At 49.3% G+C, this 16656-nt stretch overlaps 1 protein-coding gene across 1 annotated transcript in view; it reads right to left on the bottom strand.

The window, feature by feature from the left end:
* Pgbd5 (piggyBac transposable element derived 5) overlaps positions 1–15418 on the bottom strand; it is a 61330-nt gene extending 45912 nt beyond the window's left edge. The window contains exon 1 of the mRNA XM_074056902.1: positions 15081–15418. Within this exon, the coding sequence (XP_073913003.1) occupies positions 15081–15411 (331 nt within the window). The 5' untranslated portion in view covers positions 15412–15418. The remainder of the gene's footprint in view (positions 1–15080) is intronic.
* Positions 15419–16656: the final 1238 nt, after the last annotated feature.

The following is a 16656-nucleotide window of genomic DNA, read 5'->3' as shown; positions in this document are numbered from 1 at the left end:
CAGGGTTCAAAACACAGCCTAAGGCTGGGGTGTAGCTTGGTGGCCAAGCCCTTGCCTGGCAACAGCAGAGGCTGCTCCCAGGCCAGCCTTCCTGTGGTCTATTCTCAACCCACCACCACAGCATTTCTCTAACAGTCACACTGGGCAACACTGCCCCTCTGCTAAAATATACCAGAGGCTCCACATCAACTCAAGGAGCAAGCCCCATCCTTCCGACAGCCTCTAAGGCCCCATGGCCTACCTCTACCCTTAGCTCCCTGACTCCTTTCCTCCCACACCTCTCTCTTCTCCCCTGGGTCACGCCTCTGCTTCCTTACCCTTCCTGGGATCCTCCTGCCAGGCGCACTTCTGCCTTGGGCCTTGCCTGAGTGGGAAGGAAATCTACCTCCCAGCTCCCTCACGTCTTGTAAGTTTGCCTTCTCCATGAGGCCCACCCACCCTATTTAATCCTGCAGTGACCCCTTCCCTGCTCCGTCTACCACTTCTGCCTTCCATAACACTCCCTAATGTGCCCTTGCTTGCTGCTGTCACACCCTCTGAGCGAGTGCTTCTCCCAGGCAGGACAGAACTCCGTTCTGTTTGCCGGTCTATTCCAAGAGCCTGGAACAGCATTCAGTAAAGGATGAAATCCTCCCGTGCTTCTCCATGTGAACACAAAACAGCAGTCCGAAGAGCCAGAACTAAGCACTGTCTGTGAGTCTGGCTTGGGGATATCAGTCTCTAATACTCACAGACCTGCAGAGAGTCACTTTACCACTGAGAGAACTGAGCAGAGGCCAGCCAGATGAAGGACTGGGTCAAGACTGTGAACCCATATCAAGGCCCATGTGATTCTATCATCACCCTGAGAAGCAGGCAAGCTGTCATGGTACCCAGGTAGCATCCTCATCCCCACTGGCACAATGGGTCCCTCCTAACAGTACCCCCAACCAGCAGGGACAGCCCTGTGTGACTGCCAGGATGGGTGCAGGCTCTGTTCATCTTTAGAAAGGCTGTGTGTTCCTGCATCCTGGGAGCCCCTGGCTTCTGGAGCACATCCTGGCTCTGCCTGGACCTAATGTCCATGCATTCACCATACGTAATGCTCATGGCTGACCAGGGGCTTAACATGGACTCCAGCACACAGGAAGTGCTCATGACTGCTCATTCACCCTGCTCTCACCGTGTCACATGAGGTCCTGACCTCAAGAGCAACTGCAAAGGGCACACAGGCAAGCTTAGCAAAGTAGACCCCTATCCTACCCCAAGTTCAAAAGGGGAAAAAATATTGTTGCATGAAATGCTCGCTCTCCTCAGACCTCCAGGGGTTAAAGACACATTGAAAACGCATCAGCGTTACTGAGCACACAGGAGTCACACATTCTAACATTGGAATCCTGCTGCCTGGGCCTCTGCAAATTAGACTCAAGCCTCACTGGCTGACCTCCAGTCTCTATCTTTCATCCCCAGGTCTGGCAAGCAGCTGCAGGTGGGCCTGCCTGTTTGGAGGCTCTGGCAACATGCACAGGTACTCCGCTCACTTTACCCAGCCTGCACCCTCATGGTGCACAGGCAGCAAACAGTGCTCACACCGTCCCCAGACAGGACTTGGGAGAGGCAAGTCTGTCAACCTTTGAGAGTTACACAGGCTCCAGATAGGCATGTAAGCTGGGGGAGGTGGCAAGGGCTCCCCAGCTGCCTTACTGTAAAAGAGCAGGACCCTGACACCAAGCCACTGCCAGAAGCGATGGCGAACTGGGGGGCTGCCAGTTCCACACCAGACCTGGACCTCAGGAGCCTGAAGAAATGCTGACCCCCTTCTAAGGATCTCAGGAATACAGGCAGGAAGTCTGCTTAGAAGAGACCATATACCTGGGAAGAGACGGTGGCTGGAGGACGCAGGTGTAACTTGAAATTTAATTAAAATATTCACAATGCTCAAAGGGACAAAACTGCAACACACACAGAAAAAATGAATCCATGTAACTAAGAAACATAATCCCAGCTAAACAACTCTTCCAACAGAGAAGAGGCAAAAGTGCTCACAGGATTCTTGAATTACTGACTGCGAAGGTTAAGGCCAAGAAATAGCAGGGCCTCCAAGAGTAGACATGCGGGGAGACAAAAAGCAGAAAGGACAATGCAAGCCTGGAGGCTTCATCCCGATACCCAGGGAGAAAAAGGGACAGCCAAGAAGGGCATCAAAAGACACAAGTGCTGGACATAAGCAACAAAAAAAGACAGAGGCACAGGCTGGTAAAGTTCCTGAACCTAAGAAGAAAGGAAAACAAGGCCATCTCTGGAGCAGAACGAACTCATACCTGAAAAGGAAAAGGATACTCACTGGCCAGAGCCTCAGGCAGCACCGCAGGCACACGGGCTAGGATGTCTCCCCAAGCAGGACACTGTTTGAAGAAAAGAGTTGGGGTGTATACCACAGGCCCACAGCTGAGGACAGCAGGAAAGGGAGGTCTCTGACAGCAAGAGCACTACAACCAGGGCCCATGATGACAAGAGAAGAAATGGATGACAGAGCCACACGGCTGGGTCCTCACAGTGGCAAACAGCTGGGGCGACTTCAATGTCAGTTCTGATGCCCTTGACCTGATGGCGGCCAATGTCGATTACTCCCCTAGGGACTCATCATGCCTCAGCAGTAAACCTATGTCAGTGACAAGCACTAGACAAATAATTCAACTTTTATTGATATCTGACTACTCATTTTCACAACTAAGCACTCCAGAGGTAACTCAGCCTGCAGATACACTATGCTCCTTACAGACTGAAATTCTACAGCTTAAAGTATACATATCACTATCACAAGAATAAATTTTTACAATAAAGGTGGCAGCAGCTGTTAATTTTACAAACAGAAAGAATTAAGAGATTAAGGGCTTTCAAGTATATAAAATGAGAAACAAATCACAGTTAATACAAATAGTACAAACATCATGAATGTGTTGCCCAGACAACTTTATAAAGAATATTTATCCTTTTAGAACTGACAGTCATAAAATTTAAGTAATGATATAAGGCAGAACAATAGTTTATATTATATCATAATTATAATCTTTGTAGAATTATTTCATATATTAGCTTGTACGATACTAAACTAAATAGCTCTTAAGAATTTAATGTCATTTTATAGTCATTTAACTTCATTCAGGCAACAACTATTTCAAGAAAAAACCCTCTCTGGGAATTCATCTTCTAGTGACAATTAATTAATTAAATGCAACTTAAATTCAGAAACAGACAAAAGTCACAAGATCTATATGACAACATCCCTGACCACTCACTCTCCAGCTGGACTTAAAAACACAAAGTGTGAAGAAAAGAACATGCTGCAGAAAAATTTTATGTGCTCTAACGAAACTTTAACGACCTTACAGGAATGCTGAGCAAAGCAACTTCCTGTAAGAGACTAGAGCCACATTCCACATGAATCTGAAGTGACTGCCATGGACGAGCCACCATTTTCAGTCATTAAGAGACAAAAAATTGCTGAGATTCACCCAAACTGTGGATCCTGGTTAGTAGTAAGCTCTTCCTGGAAAAATGTGTTGCTAAAAAAAAAAAAAAAAAAACCTTCCCTGAGTTCATGTGTTTCTTCTGTATCTCAGACAGCAGGCACTTGGACATGTAGACACACCATGGTCTGATGGTCTGCTGGGTTAATGAGGTGTTCAGCCATGCTTTTGCCTTTCTGTTGACCAGGGAGCTCTGTCATGGAATGTGTGTCTCCCATCTTCTTCAGGAAAATACCAACACATAAAGAAATTCAGAAATGCTTTTGTTATTAGAAAGAAAAACATACTGTTCCACTTCTCAAGTGACTGTGGAAACATCGACAGCAGGCAGAAATATCAGAAGTATATACACACTCACAGTTGTAAGTGGGTAACACCTGAAGCCTCATCCTAAAAATAATCAGAGAACACCCTCAAGTGGTGAGCAGGGTTTACTAGTTCATGGGTTAGGCAACGAAATTCCACCATCTCGTTGAGCAAATCCTCAGGTCTAGATGAAAAGGTAAATCCTCACCTCAAGAGCTGCCGTCAGAGAGGAAGGTGGAGCCAGCACTGACAGAAGTACCCCATTAGCAGATGTGGCCGAACCCCAGCTGAAAGCAAATGTCTTCTCATCTTCACAAGTGCACAGCAGGGCACTTCCAGGTACAATCAAGCCACTGGCAACAAGAAAAATTATTACGGTGGCCCGTGCCTATCATCCTAGCTACTTGGGAGACAGGGGTCAGGAGGATTATGGTTCAAGACCAACCCAGGCAAAACAAGTTCCTGCTTAGCAAGCGTGACGCCCTGAGTTCAAGGCCCAACATCACAAAAAAAAAAAAAAATTATTATTTCTATGCTACATTAACCCCTTCTGAAAAATTTTAACATGAATGTTTTTAAATAAAACTTTAGGCAGCACTCTTATATCCTAGAAGTTTATTCTACAATCGGCTTCAGTTTCGACTTATGCAAACATTTGTAGCCATTTGGACAAAATGGGTATTTGGTGTATTTTGTGCACGTGTGCGTTCACATGCATGTGTGACATAAAAGGACAGCAGTAGATCCCTGGGACTGTGTCTAATAAAAAGTAGAGATTCCTCACACTGAAGGTCTTGTTCTGAAGAAAGAGTCTTCGTTGGGAAACCAGCATGTTATTTTCAAATGATGACACAGAAACACGTATTTACTTATGAGGCAGGTGAGCAGAAAGAGACAAAAGTATTATAAAATAGGAAATAAATGAGTCAGTTGATTTTTGGCAATGCCAAAACAATTCATGGGGGTAAGAATGGCCTTTTCAAAGAATGGTGACAAAACAACTGGAGAACCACATGCAAAAAAGTGAACTAGGTGCCTTACCCTAGACCATAGGGAAAAACACCTCAAACTGGATCCAAGCCATGAACACAAGCACTACAAGGACAGCTTTGGAAGAAAACACAGGGTTACATCTTGGTGATAAGAAGAAAGGTAGGGACACACCTTAGTGATGGTGAACTTGTCGATGGCTTCTTTACTAGGACACCAAAAGCACAACCACAAGAAAAAAGCCCAGTGCAACTGGGATGGGAGGCCACTGGGGTGCTATCTCATGTCAGGTCTTCCTTGAATGCACCCTTTCATATGTCACACAAGTAAGGTTGTTAGCAGCAGGCTTGTCTGCCAGTTGATTGACAGCTGTCAGATCCTACTCGTGCCCAGTGTCAACCAGACAGTTTGAGACGAACAGGGCTGTCATCTTGGCAGCCTTAATTCTCCATTGTGGCTCCAAGGAAGCCACTCCAGCTGCAAGGACCACTGAAACCACCATTGCTGCAGAAGACACGACTCCTGCTTCAGGAGGCCTTGTTCCCTTGCTCCAGTGGTGACACTCCAGACAACCTGCACTGGCGGGGGAGATGTCACCCCAGCTATGACAAGCACTGGGGAACTCTAGATGATCTTGCCCATCCTGATTCAAGACAAGAGAGGGAGCAGTAATTCAGCAAAAAGTTGTGATTACTGCACATGAGATATGATTGGTGGCACTAGAAGCCTTGCACAGCCTTCCCCGCCCCCTTCTGGCTACATAAGCAGGTCAGCAGGGAGACTTCTCTCCCACGTACTCCCATCCAGTGCTGCCATATTAGACCCCAATAAAAGCTTCTCCTGAACAGTCTTCCACCTACTTGTCTTTATCATGAAATAGTCCACGAAGAACAGATATAACCCTGGGCCTTCCAGTTCTGGGGATGGCAGTGGAGGTACAGGTGGCAGCAGCTGTCAGAAGGAGGCACTAGAGTTCCCAAAAGCATCAGTAGCAGAAAACACAGCTGTCAAGAGACTGTGGAAGAACTGAGAAGGCAGAGATGGCAGGGAGCTGAGGCTACAGAGGGAGAAGGGTTGTGAAGAGCCAGAGGCAAGAGAGCCTGCCTTGCCTTGAAGTCCTGGAACTCAAGGCCTAGTCACTGGGAAAGTCCCAGACAGCTGCTAAAGGTTAGGGCGAAGGGTCCCGGACTCTTCAAACCCAAGGCTGTAGCACTAGCTGCTGCATGCAAGGCCACTGGCGCTTGGAGCCCAGGACGATAAGCTTCCGACCGAGAACCCACAACTGAAAGTCTCTGGCTTTGAAAGCTTGAAGCTGTAAGCCTCTACTTCTCAGGGGCCTAGAACTATGAGCCTCTGAGTCTGCAAGCCCAGCCTATGAGCCACAAGCACACAAACACTCTAACACTAGAGGAACTGTTCCTTGCGGATCTGCAAAAGGAGCAAGCCATCTGTGACTGGGCTTCATCTAAATGCAAAACCTTTGTACTTCCAAAGACCTCACCAAAAGAGTGAAAGGAAAACTCACTAAATGGAAGAAAACATTTGTGAGTCATATACCTGATAGGAAACACATAAAGACTAAATAAAGAACTCAATTCAATAACAAAAAGACAAAATGGACCAAAGATCTGAGCAGATCGTTCTCCAATAGAGATAAGCAAATGGACAACTGTATGGTTTACAAGTGAACCACCAAGGCAAAACCCCACTGAACAGTGAACAGAGGCTTAAACAATGAAGCCAGGAACGTAAAACAGGTCACGTTAAGGGGAGGGTAACAGTGAGGGGGGAGGGTAAATGAAGAGGTAATGGAGAGTGAATATGGTCGATGTGTTTCATACGCACGTATGAACATGGAACACTGAAACCTGCTGAAGTCATTTGGAGAGGAGAAAGAGGGAAAATAAGGCAGGAGATGAACAAAACTTGGATACAAAGTAAGAATATATGGAACTGTTACAACGAAACCCCCTGTATAACTATCATGCTAATAAAATGTAAATTTTTTATTTAAAAAAAAAGTTCAAGGCCAGTCTGGACTAATAGTGAGATCCTATCTTAAAAACAAATCAGAAACAAAAGAAAATAAAATATCATCAACACCACAAGTCACTAAGTACAAATCAAAGCCTCAGATCCACTTCACACATACTGTGCTAGCTAGAATCAAGACCAGAGACCATAGCAGGTGTTAGGAGGACAAGAAAAAAAATCCCGCAGCAATCCTCAAACGGCTGGTGTGAAGGTGACATGGTACAGCCACACTGGACTATGTTGAACGCAGAGTTACCACAGGACCCAGCAGTTCCCTCTGAGGTATATACCAAGGGGGGGAAAAAAAAAAACTATGGCCACAAAAAAAATGGGATATAAAGATTTGGGGTATTATTTATAATATCCAAAGGGCAAAAACAACCCAAATGTTCACCAACTGATGGAGCACACTGCAAGCTGTGCACCTCTAATCTGAAATTTGAATCTCAAAATGCCCCCAAATCAGAAAGTTCTCAAGTGTGAAAATGACATAAGAGGAAAACACAGGCACAATAAAAATACTGCATAAGATTACCTTTAGCATATATGTACAAAATATCTTTTTTTTTTTTTTTTGCAGTACTGGGGATCAAACCCAGAGCCCCATGCACGCTAGGCAAACACTCAACCACTGAACTGCATCCCCTGCCCTCTAAGTATCTTGGAATATAAATGAATTTTTTGCTTAGACTTGGGCCCCATTCCCTAGATATCTCATTAATATATGAAAATATTCCAAAATCCAAAAAACTTGAAATCAGAAACACTTTTGGTCGCAAGTGTTTCAGATAAGAGACACTCACCTGTATCGCTATACAATGGAGTATTAGTAAGAAAAAGGAATGAAATACAAGTATATGCAACAACATGGACCTTGAAAGCATTATACTAATTCAAGGGGCCAATAACAAAACGCACCGATGACAGGGATCCATGGAAATGAAATACCTACATCAAGCAACCCTCCAAGCACAGAAAGTAGATTAGTGGATGCCAGGCGCTAGGTGTGAGGTAAAGTTCCTTTCTGGGGTGGTGAAAATGTCCTAAAACTGATTGTAGTGATGAGGACATGGGCTGTGAATACACCAAAGCCAATGAAGTGTGCACATCACGTGGGAGGGAAGGGGGAAGAGAGAAGAGGGAAGGGGGGAAGACAGGAAGGAAGGAAGGAATGGAGGAAGGGAGGGAGAGAGGGAGGAGGGGGAGAGAGGGAGGGGGTTGGGGAGAGGGGGAGAGGGGGAGAGGGAGAGAGAAAAAGAAACAAAGAAAGAAAAGAATTCACAGTAGCTAGGCTGGACCTGAGGTCAAGGCACTGGCAACATAAGGAAGCCATTATTAAAGTCGGTGTTTTGGAGACAAATATAAAACATGTAAGTATAAATGCACCAAGCAACAAAGCAGCTAACAGAGACTTCAAAATGCAAGAACCCAGTAAAAACTTAGCTCTGCTAAAAAGATTACCTCCTAATGAGAAAAAATAAGGACAAAAAAGAAAGTTTTACTGCCCTCAAAGAACATATATTTTTTTCTTATACCTATGCCACATTTGTAAAGACTAACTGCATTTTTGGCAACAAAGAAAACCTTTAAAAACCTTTGAAATTAAAGACTTAAAAGCAACTTCTTTGGTCACAATCCAAAAAAGAATTTAGATTAAATAATGGGGCAGCGACAACAACAACAAAAAACCCTTGACTACTTAGAAATTAGAAACACAGTCTTAGACAGAAGAAGAAACAGCAAAGGGGACCGGAGGAGGTCCTGGAAGGAATGGAAAGGCAAACACCACACAAATGACAGAACACCCTGCAAGTGGAGTCTGAGAGGTCTCAGAGTCAAGCACCTTCAGTGGCAGTTCCACCACATTTCCTTTCCTGTCCCTTTCCACGGTTCTTCCTTAAAGAAAGGACCCCCATGCTTCTCTCCGTGCCCCTCCCTCTCCAAGCTCTCAGTTCACCGAACTCCAAACCCCTCCCGTGAACCTGACGTTGCTAGGTAAACCTGTATCCACGCCGTCAGACTCATGGTTACTCACAATGGCAACACACACAGATGCCAAATTTCAAGACACTTCCGCTAAGGCCTCAAATGAGGAAACTCAGTTTGGGGCAAGTGGGGCTTTCCACGGGCAACGTGGGTGACTCCCCTTTTCTGCCTTTGCCCAACTGCTCTCTTCTTGAGAGGTTTTTCCTTCACCAGATTAATTTTTATTCATTCTTGAAGGCACAGCTAAAGGCCACCTCTTCCTCAGCCCAGATGGATGAGGTAACACTCTCTGGAATTCTGTGTAAATGTGTCTTCCCCGATTACAGCACTCGCCAGAGACCGGTCTCTTTCTCTTCCCTTTGTCTCTCCTCCTGGGCCCCAAGGGACATGTCTTACTTAACGTCTTATCCCAGAGGGGTTCAATGTCTTGCTGAATTAATACCTGGCATATCCCACACTCTGCTGGTGGGGGAAAACCAGAATTGGTGCCATCCACTAGTCAGTGATCTTCAACCTCTGTGATCCTGTGCCAGGAGACCCATGGCAACGTCTGAAGACAGGTCTGGCTACAATTGAGGAGGAGGGCGTTAGGTGGACAGAGCCCAGGATCTGCTAAATGCCCTACGAGCAGGACAGCCTCCCATGAACAAGGAATTACCTGGCCCAAAATATCAACACGCCAAGTAGAAAGACTGTGTACTAAAGACACCTAGCCTATGCCCAGTAGAAATAAGATAAAGTCCACAAAAAAATGAAGAAATATTTACAGCATGTTCATTTATAAAATCCCCCAAACTGGAAACAATCCAAAAGCCCAATGGGTAAACTGTAGTGCATTTTGTACAATGAAATACTGCCAGCAATATGAAAATAAGACTGCTACATGCAATAGCATAGATGAAACTTGCAGATATAACAATGTATCAGAAAATTACCTTCAGGAGATGGAACTCAAGGCCAAGGGCTGACTAGGGGCAGAAGGGACCTCCTGTGTGCTGGAAGTCCTCTACCTCAGTCAGTAAACGCAGAATGGAAGTCACGTGGACACTCAGGGAACACGCGACATGCGTGTTACACCGCTGCTCGCTCCATTAAGCACAGTACTCCTCTAGGCGCACGAGAATCACACGCTGGTTTGCCGTGAATGTTTGCTACAGTTTGGATACGAAGCGTACCCCAAAACGCTCCGATACTAAGGCTTGGTCCCTGATGCAAGCAGTGTTTAGAGTTGGGGCTTTGGGGAAGTGACTGGGTGGTGAGGACTCTGACTTCATGGATGAATTACTTCATCAGTGGATTCGTAATTCGATGACATTGTTGGCAGGGAGGTGACAGAAACGTTAGGAGGAGGGGCTGGTAGGAGTGAGAGAAGGATGCACCCTGCCCTTGCCCCTCATCTCCACCTGACTCCTCTCTGCTTCCCGGCTGCGGTGGGTGAGCAGTTCTGTGGTCACCAAGATGGTCTGTCTCACCTCAGAGCCAGCTGACCCTGGACTGAAGCCTCCGAAACAGTGACATCTCCACCTCCACTTTAAGTTCTCTCAGGCATCCGTCACAGTGACGACAGCGTGATGAAAAGCCTCACAGGCTTTTTCACAACAATACCAAATGAAAGTACGAAATCCTTTCCTTGATACTACTTTGATCATTTTAAGGAATAAATGAAAGATGTGTGCACAAACCAATAGCAGGGCAACAAACTCAATATGAACCAAGGGCACTGCAGACTATATGGATTCACTAAAATACCTTTCTAAAATTTAAACAGAAAATGTTCACAGTTTACCAATTACAAGTAAAAATCAGGTCACCCATCCCTATGTAATCTAAGATATATGAAGTATGAATTCAATGTGACCAATGTGGTTACCTCTGGATAATGGAAAAATCATGGAAATTTAAATTTGTAATCCTTTTTTATTTTTATTTTCCAAAATGAACATATATTACTTGTTGGTAGGAAAAAATATACAATCACAAAAACTAAAGGTGAAGCTGGGCACTGGTGGCTCACGCTTGTAATCCTAGCTGCTTGGGAGGCTGAGATTGGGAGGATCATGATTTGAGGCCACCCAGGCAGATAAGTTCAGGAAGCTCACACGTGCTCTGCCCACCAAGCACCCAACACCTGCCTCTTGTTCACCCAAGGTGAGGTGGGGCAGGGAGCAGCCAGGATTAAGGAACCGGATAAAATTCCTCACTGGAGGAGTGTCGATTACAAAAATTCACTCGTGGAAATTCACAGAATAGTATATCCCCTAAAAAGTTAAAAAGCAGAAATTCCATATAAAAATACTTTAGCCGAAAAAAGTTCTAGTTAAAAATGGGGGCGGGGGGAGACACACATTACCTTTCCTGAATTTTCAGGCCTGGCCAGTTGGATGGAGTCCAATTAACCAGGTCATCTTACCTCTCCCACCCCCACGAATGAAAAGGCAGGTGTGTCTTCCTGTGCACAGCAAAGGTGACAACTTATCTGCCAGAGTTGTATGAAGATGAGGTGTGACAGTGCACGGAAAAGCAATTACCAAGGAGACCTGGGCCTCCCCTCCCCTGTCCTGACCCGGCCTGCTTGTTACCAAGCACTGCCAAGCCTCCTCTTGCAACTCCCCAGTTCCCAGGTTCCTCCTGGCACACAGCCAACATGGTGGCAGCAGCTGCTTCAGTGTGACCCTACAGAGGGGGCTCAAGCTATCCAAATTCACAGCCCCCTTTAGGGCAGGGGGTCTCTTTTAACTCTGGTCTTAGGAGAAAGATTTTTCTCTTTTTGCTACTCAGAAAGACTTTTGCCAGATAAACCAGCAGCAAACTCACAGGCTGAAACATTCAACAATGTTAATTTTCAATGCCATATGTTCCTCTCTAGCTTCTCAAGGTCACGCCTCCCACTGGGTGATTAAAGGGTTTCTGGTAGGGTACACAGAATGAAAAACAAAAAACAGTCTATGAAGCTAAACCTCTAATAGAAAGATAAAACAGTCCAACCCCAGTCAACCACAACCAAGGACCCAGTAAAGCCAGAGACAGGAGCCGCAGGCATGGGTCAATCTGCCCACTCCTTTGCCTCCTCTGAAAATGAATCTAAGACTGCTCAGAGATGGAAACCAAAGGGGCAGAAGCCCAGATGCAGACAAGTCTGAATTTCATGCTGCTTCCAAGAGTGAGATGGCATGCTCATTGGTTATTTGCACAGTGGGCAGGGGAGCGAGGGAGGATGACAGCTTGCGGGGCTATTTTAGGGGGATATGCTGCAAGTCTAGCTAGGAGTGGGTCCTGGGCCACGGGTTCCCAAAAAACATTTAGTTCCCAAGAGGACCCTCCATCTACACAGGGGTTAAGGGCCTGTCGGCCAGCCTGCAAGCACAGTGTTTATATTTAAACCATCCTGTACTCACATCTCAAAGCGCAGCCAGAACCTGGGGGAGGTAATAGAGGAGAGGGCTGCTGCACCTGTAACTGTGGCTGCACTTTGGAGAGCTTGCTTCAAGAAGATGTGAAAAACAGAAGGAAGGGGCTGGGAACACTAGAACAGCCTGAAGAGTGGCCAGGATTCTCACCCCTAAGGATGGAAATGCTGCATTTAGGGTTGGCTCACCCCCCACCCTCCCCCCTCTCCAAGAGCCTTCCCACTGCGTACTGCCTCCCCTGGGGCCACAGGGCAGTTCCAACTGCACCTGAAAACAGGATGGTCCTCACCACTTGTGTCCCTCATGCACAAGGACTCTGCAGAGGTCTCTGGGTCAGCAGCAGGCTCTGAGACAACTGTTACAATCTTCTGATAGAAGAAACCAGGACCTTCAGTGGATATCAAAATACAATACACTCCATCTGCATATCTACATACCTGTGTGTACCTGTTCTGACAATGCGGCAAGGCAGGGAGTCTCAGGTCAATCTAGAATCCTGTGCTTTCCTCCCTGGACTACAGCAGCCACAGCAATTCCAATTACAAGTGCTTGATTACAAAACCTGATTACAGCCTGGCATGGTTATGCAAACCTGCAGGACTGTGGGTTTGAGGCCAACCTGAGCTACATACTGAGTTCTAGACCAGACTGGGTTATATAGCAGGACCCCCCATCTCAAAACATCAAAAAAGTTAAAATTTAAAATAAGTAAATAAATGAAACCTGATTACAGATCAAAATGCCACCCTCTTGCTCTCCTTCCTCCCCACAGCCCACCCAGTGGACAACAAAGACGGGAGAGAGAAACCAGGCTGTGCTTCATACAAGTGAGAAGCACAGACTGCTAGAGCCACGTATAAGCTGGCAGGCTGATGCTCGCGGCTGCTGGGGTGCAGCTCCTCACCTCTTAATAAACACATCCATCTCCCTCCATGCTACAAGGCGCAAGGCTTTTCTCTGACCAACCACACCTCAGCATCTATTTTAAGCCCCCATAAATCACGTTCCAGGGAAACCTGAGCTCAAGCTTAATGAACCATAAACCTGTCCCTCTACCCCCAACTCCAAGTTTCCCCTGGGGAGAGGGTGCTACAAAGAGGAAATTCTAAATTAGATCTGGATTTAAAAGACAGGCTCCCTCACAGAGCAGGAAAACAACACTGGATATAAATACCAACAAACTACCACTGACACCTTTGGTTCAAGGACTTCACTGTGACTCACAGGTCCAGGTGCAAACTCAGTGGGCAACGACCTCCAGGAAGCAGACTTTGAACCTAAAGCCCAGTGACACACGATACTGCTCTGAGAGATGGTGAGTGCAGCAGATGGTGAGGGCACAATTTCTCCCATGACAGGTTACTAAGAAACACGAGATTGCTTTACAATTTATTTCAGGGCATTCACCCTTCTTGAACTGGCATGGTCGTGATTCTTATTCATAAATTGTGCTAAACCTAGCACAATTTCCCTATTTGTCCTGAGACCTAGAGGCTTGCCGTGTTCTCCCAGGTGGATTTATAATATCTCAAGCACTCCAAGGAGGAAACTGGATCACAGAGGATCATAGGATAAAGTCTGCCAAACCAGGGCTGTGGTCTGGTACAATCCTTACAGCCAATACAGAAAACAGCTGTCCAGGGCAGGAGGCCCTCAAAAACATGGTGTAGTATAAAAGGACCATGTAGAGTGATAGATTTTGAAAATCCCCACAGTCCAAATAATCATGCTTTAAATTTTACCCACCTCAAGCACTACACAGCCAGGGTGAACCCTCCAAGCCCAGCTGCAGCTCAGCACAGCCACATTGAAGCCTGGCAAGGTTTACAAACCACTCCCTCCAGAGTCCAGACACGGTCCTCCCAGCAGGCTGCAGCATGGTGTCCAGATCCAAGCCCAAGCACTAGCTGGAGGCTCTCAACCTGCCCTCCTGTGTGCTTGATCCTGATCAGATGACCAATAATCAGGGAGGGCCACAGAAGAACCTGCAGTTAGCATCCACACTTCCCTGGGTTCAATTCCCAAATAAAATAAAAGGGGGCGGGGGAAGAAAGAGAGAGAGAGAGGGAAAGCTGCACAGTGCCCAGGGCAGCCACTCCCTGGCCTGCATCAACACCAGCTGAATGGAGGATGAACAAGGTGACGGGTGGCCACTCGGAACAGCCTCCCAGGGGACAGCTGGGAAGGGGGGTATCCACCTCTCAGAGAGGACAGGGGGCTGAGCTGCAGCAAAGTAGTGATGACATTTAAAAACCCAGCTCCGCAGAATCAGGCGGCAAGAGGATTGGAAGCAGAGCAGCTCCGTGCACTCGCCCTGACTGCTCTTTCCAGATTCCTGGGTCTTGTCAACACACCTGAGAATACCGTGGGCCAGGAGCACGCACTTTACCGCGGCTGAATCGGTCCTCCAGTTCTTAGCAGAAGATCAGAAAGGCACGACAGTAAGTTTCTCAGATTAACCAAAAGCTGAGCTGAGCAGAGACGCCGGCTGGGCCGCGCTCCAGCTGTGAGCAGCCCGGCACCTGGACCTGGATGGCTGCAAAACGACCCCCACCCAGCCATGCCAGGCTTTCGGAATCCCTTCAACTCGGAAAGCCTAACTTTAGCAACGCCAGCCGGCCGACCCCACAGGTGTGACAGTCCCCGCAGATGACAGAAAGCCCCCTCCACGTCCTGTCATCGGCCTCCACCCAGGAGGAGCCCAGGCGCAGTAGGGCCCTCCTCACTTTCAGTCCCTGTTTGCGGGACCCCATCTGTTTTCTGACGCGCACAGGTGCGGTAAGCGCGGCCTCTGGAGCCCGCAGGCCCCGCGCTCGCGCCTCGCCTCCGCGCCCGGGCCGCTCCTCACCTCCCGTGTCCTCGAAGCGCGGGGGCGGGCGGTCCCGCAGCGCGGCGCTCCAGCCCGCACAGGCCTCGTCCTCCTCGGGCTCCGGGGGCTCCGGGGCGCCGGGAGGCGGCGGGGCGGTCCCCGGGGGCGCGGGGCGCTCGCGCTCATCGTCCGAGGAGGCGGCCGAGGAGGAGCGCGAGGCGGCCGAGGTGCTGTAGAAGGGGTTCCCGCCGCTGTCCGGGCCCGACTCGCCGAACACGTCGTCCGAGATGTGCAGGCTCTCGTAGCGCGCGCGGGCCGCCTCGAGCAGCGCCGGCGCCCTCCTCCGCGCGCCCCCGCCGCCCTCGGCCATGGCCCCGGCCGCCGCCCGCGCGCCCGTCCCCCACAGCGCCTCCCAGCCGCACGCGCCGGGCCCGGGGCCCGCGCCACGGCCCGGCGCCCCCCACCAGCGCAGCCCGCAGCACAGCGCCCGCCGCCCCGCGCCCGGCCGGCCCGCCGTCTTGGCCGCTCGGGCCGCGCGCCCGGGATGCGCCTCGGAGCTCGGGCGCCGCAGGCAGCGGCCGCGAAGGGAATGGGGCTCAGCCGCCGCCGCCGCCGCCGCCCCCGCCCGCTGCGTCTCCGCCGCGTCCCCGCGCGCACTCCCCGCGGCACCCGCGCTGCGCCGCCGACCTTCCCGGGCGCGAGCTGCCGGGCGGGTCCTTCTGCCTCGCGCACCTCCCGCCGCCGGCCAATGGGGAGCCCGGGCCGCGCGGGGGGGCGGGGAGAGTCGGGCGCCCGCCTCCCGGGGGCGGGGCACGCGGCTGGGCTGCGGAGGGGGCGCGGGCTCGCCAGTCGCCTCCCGCGGGGACCGCGCTGCCCGGCTCGGAGGCGAGGCGCCGCGGAGCCTCGGGGTCTGGGGAGCGCGCGGCCGGGACTGCGTCCCGAGCGCGGACCCCCGCCCATCGCCGGGGAGCTGTCCGCCCCGCGGTTCTGAACCCCGAGCCGCCGAGGTGCGCCAGGTGAGCCGCGGGCCGGGGCGCGCCAGGCTGCCTGCTGAGATTCCGGGAATCTCGCCCTGGCCGCGTCTTGCTAGTTACTAACGCAGTCTCCTTCACCACCCCTGTCATGTAAGGGCGGCTGCACTGGAGTGGGATGGTCATTCCTCACCGTCGTTGACACTGGACACCTTCTGAACTCTAAATACTCATTGCTACCAAAACACTGATGACTCCACCACCTGCATCCTAACATCTGTATTACGCACGCATGGGGCGCCCTCATCTCTTAGGCTATAGCCCTGTCCTTCCGCACTCTGTAACAATGGAAGAGAGCCCGTCGCCCCTCTTCTTGGGCAGAAGTGTGTGGCGGTTATTCCCTTGATGGCGATACTGACATCAGACTGTCTGGTCCTGATCCCCTCCTCCTCCCTCAAATAGTGCAATAAGTCACATTAATGGTAATTGGGCCGTAAAGTCACGCTCACTCTGAAATAAAATAAACCCACAGAGATTTGAAGGGCTGACAAATCCTACTGGATGTAGGTAAGTGATAATTACACAAAACGGAAAGGCATGTTGGTATGTCTCAGCGCACATAAAGAACACAGATGTTGGGACCA

This window comes from Castor canadensis, chromosome 15, assembly GCF_047511655.1.
Source record: "Castor canadensis chromosome 15, mCasCan1.hap1v2, whole genome shotgun sequence".
Lineage (NCBI taxonomy): Eukaryota > Metazoa > Chordata > Mammalia > Rodentia > Castoridae > Castor > Castor canadensis.
Note: the sequence above shows the minus strand (reverse complement) of the source record. Positions and strands in the feature narration are given on the sequence as shown.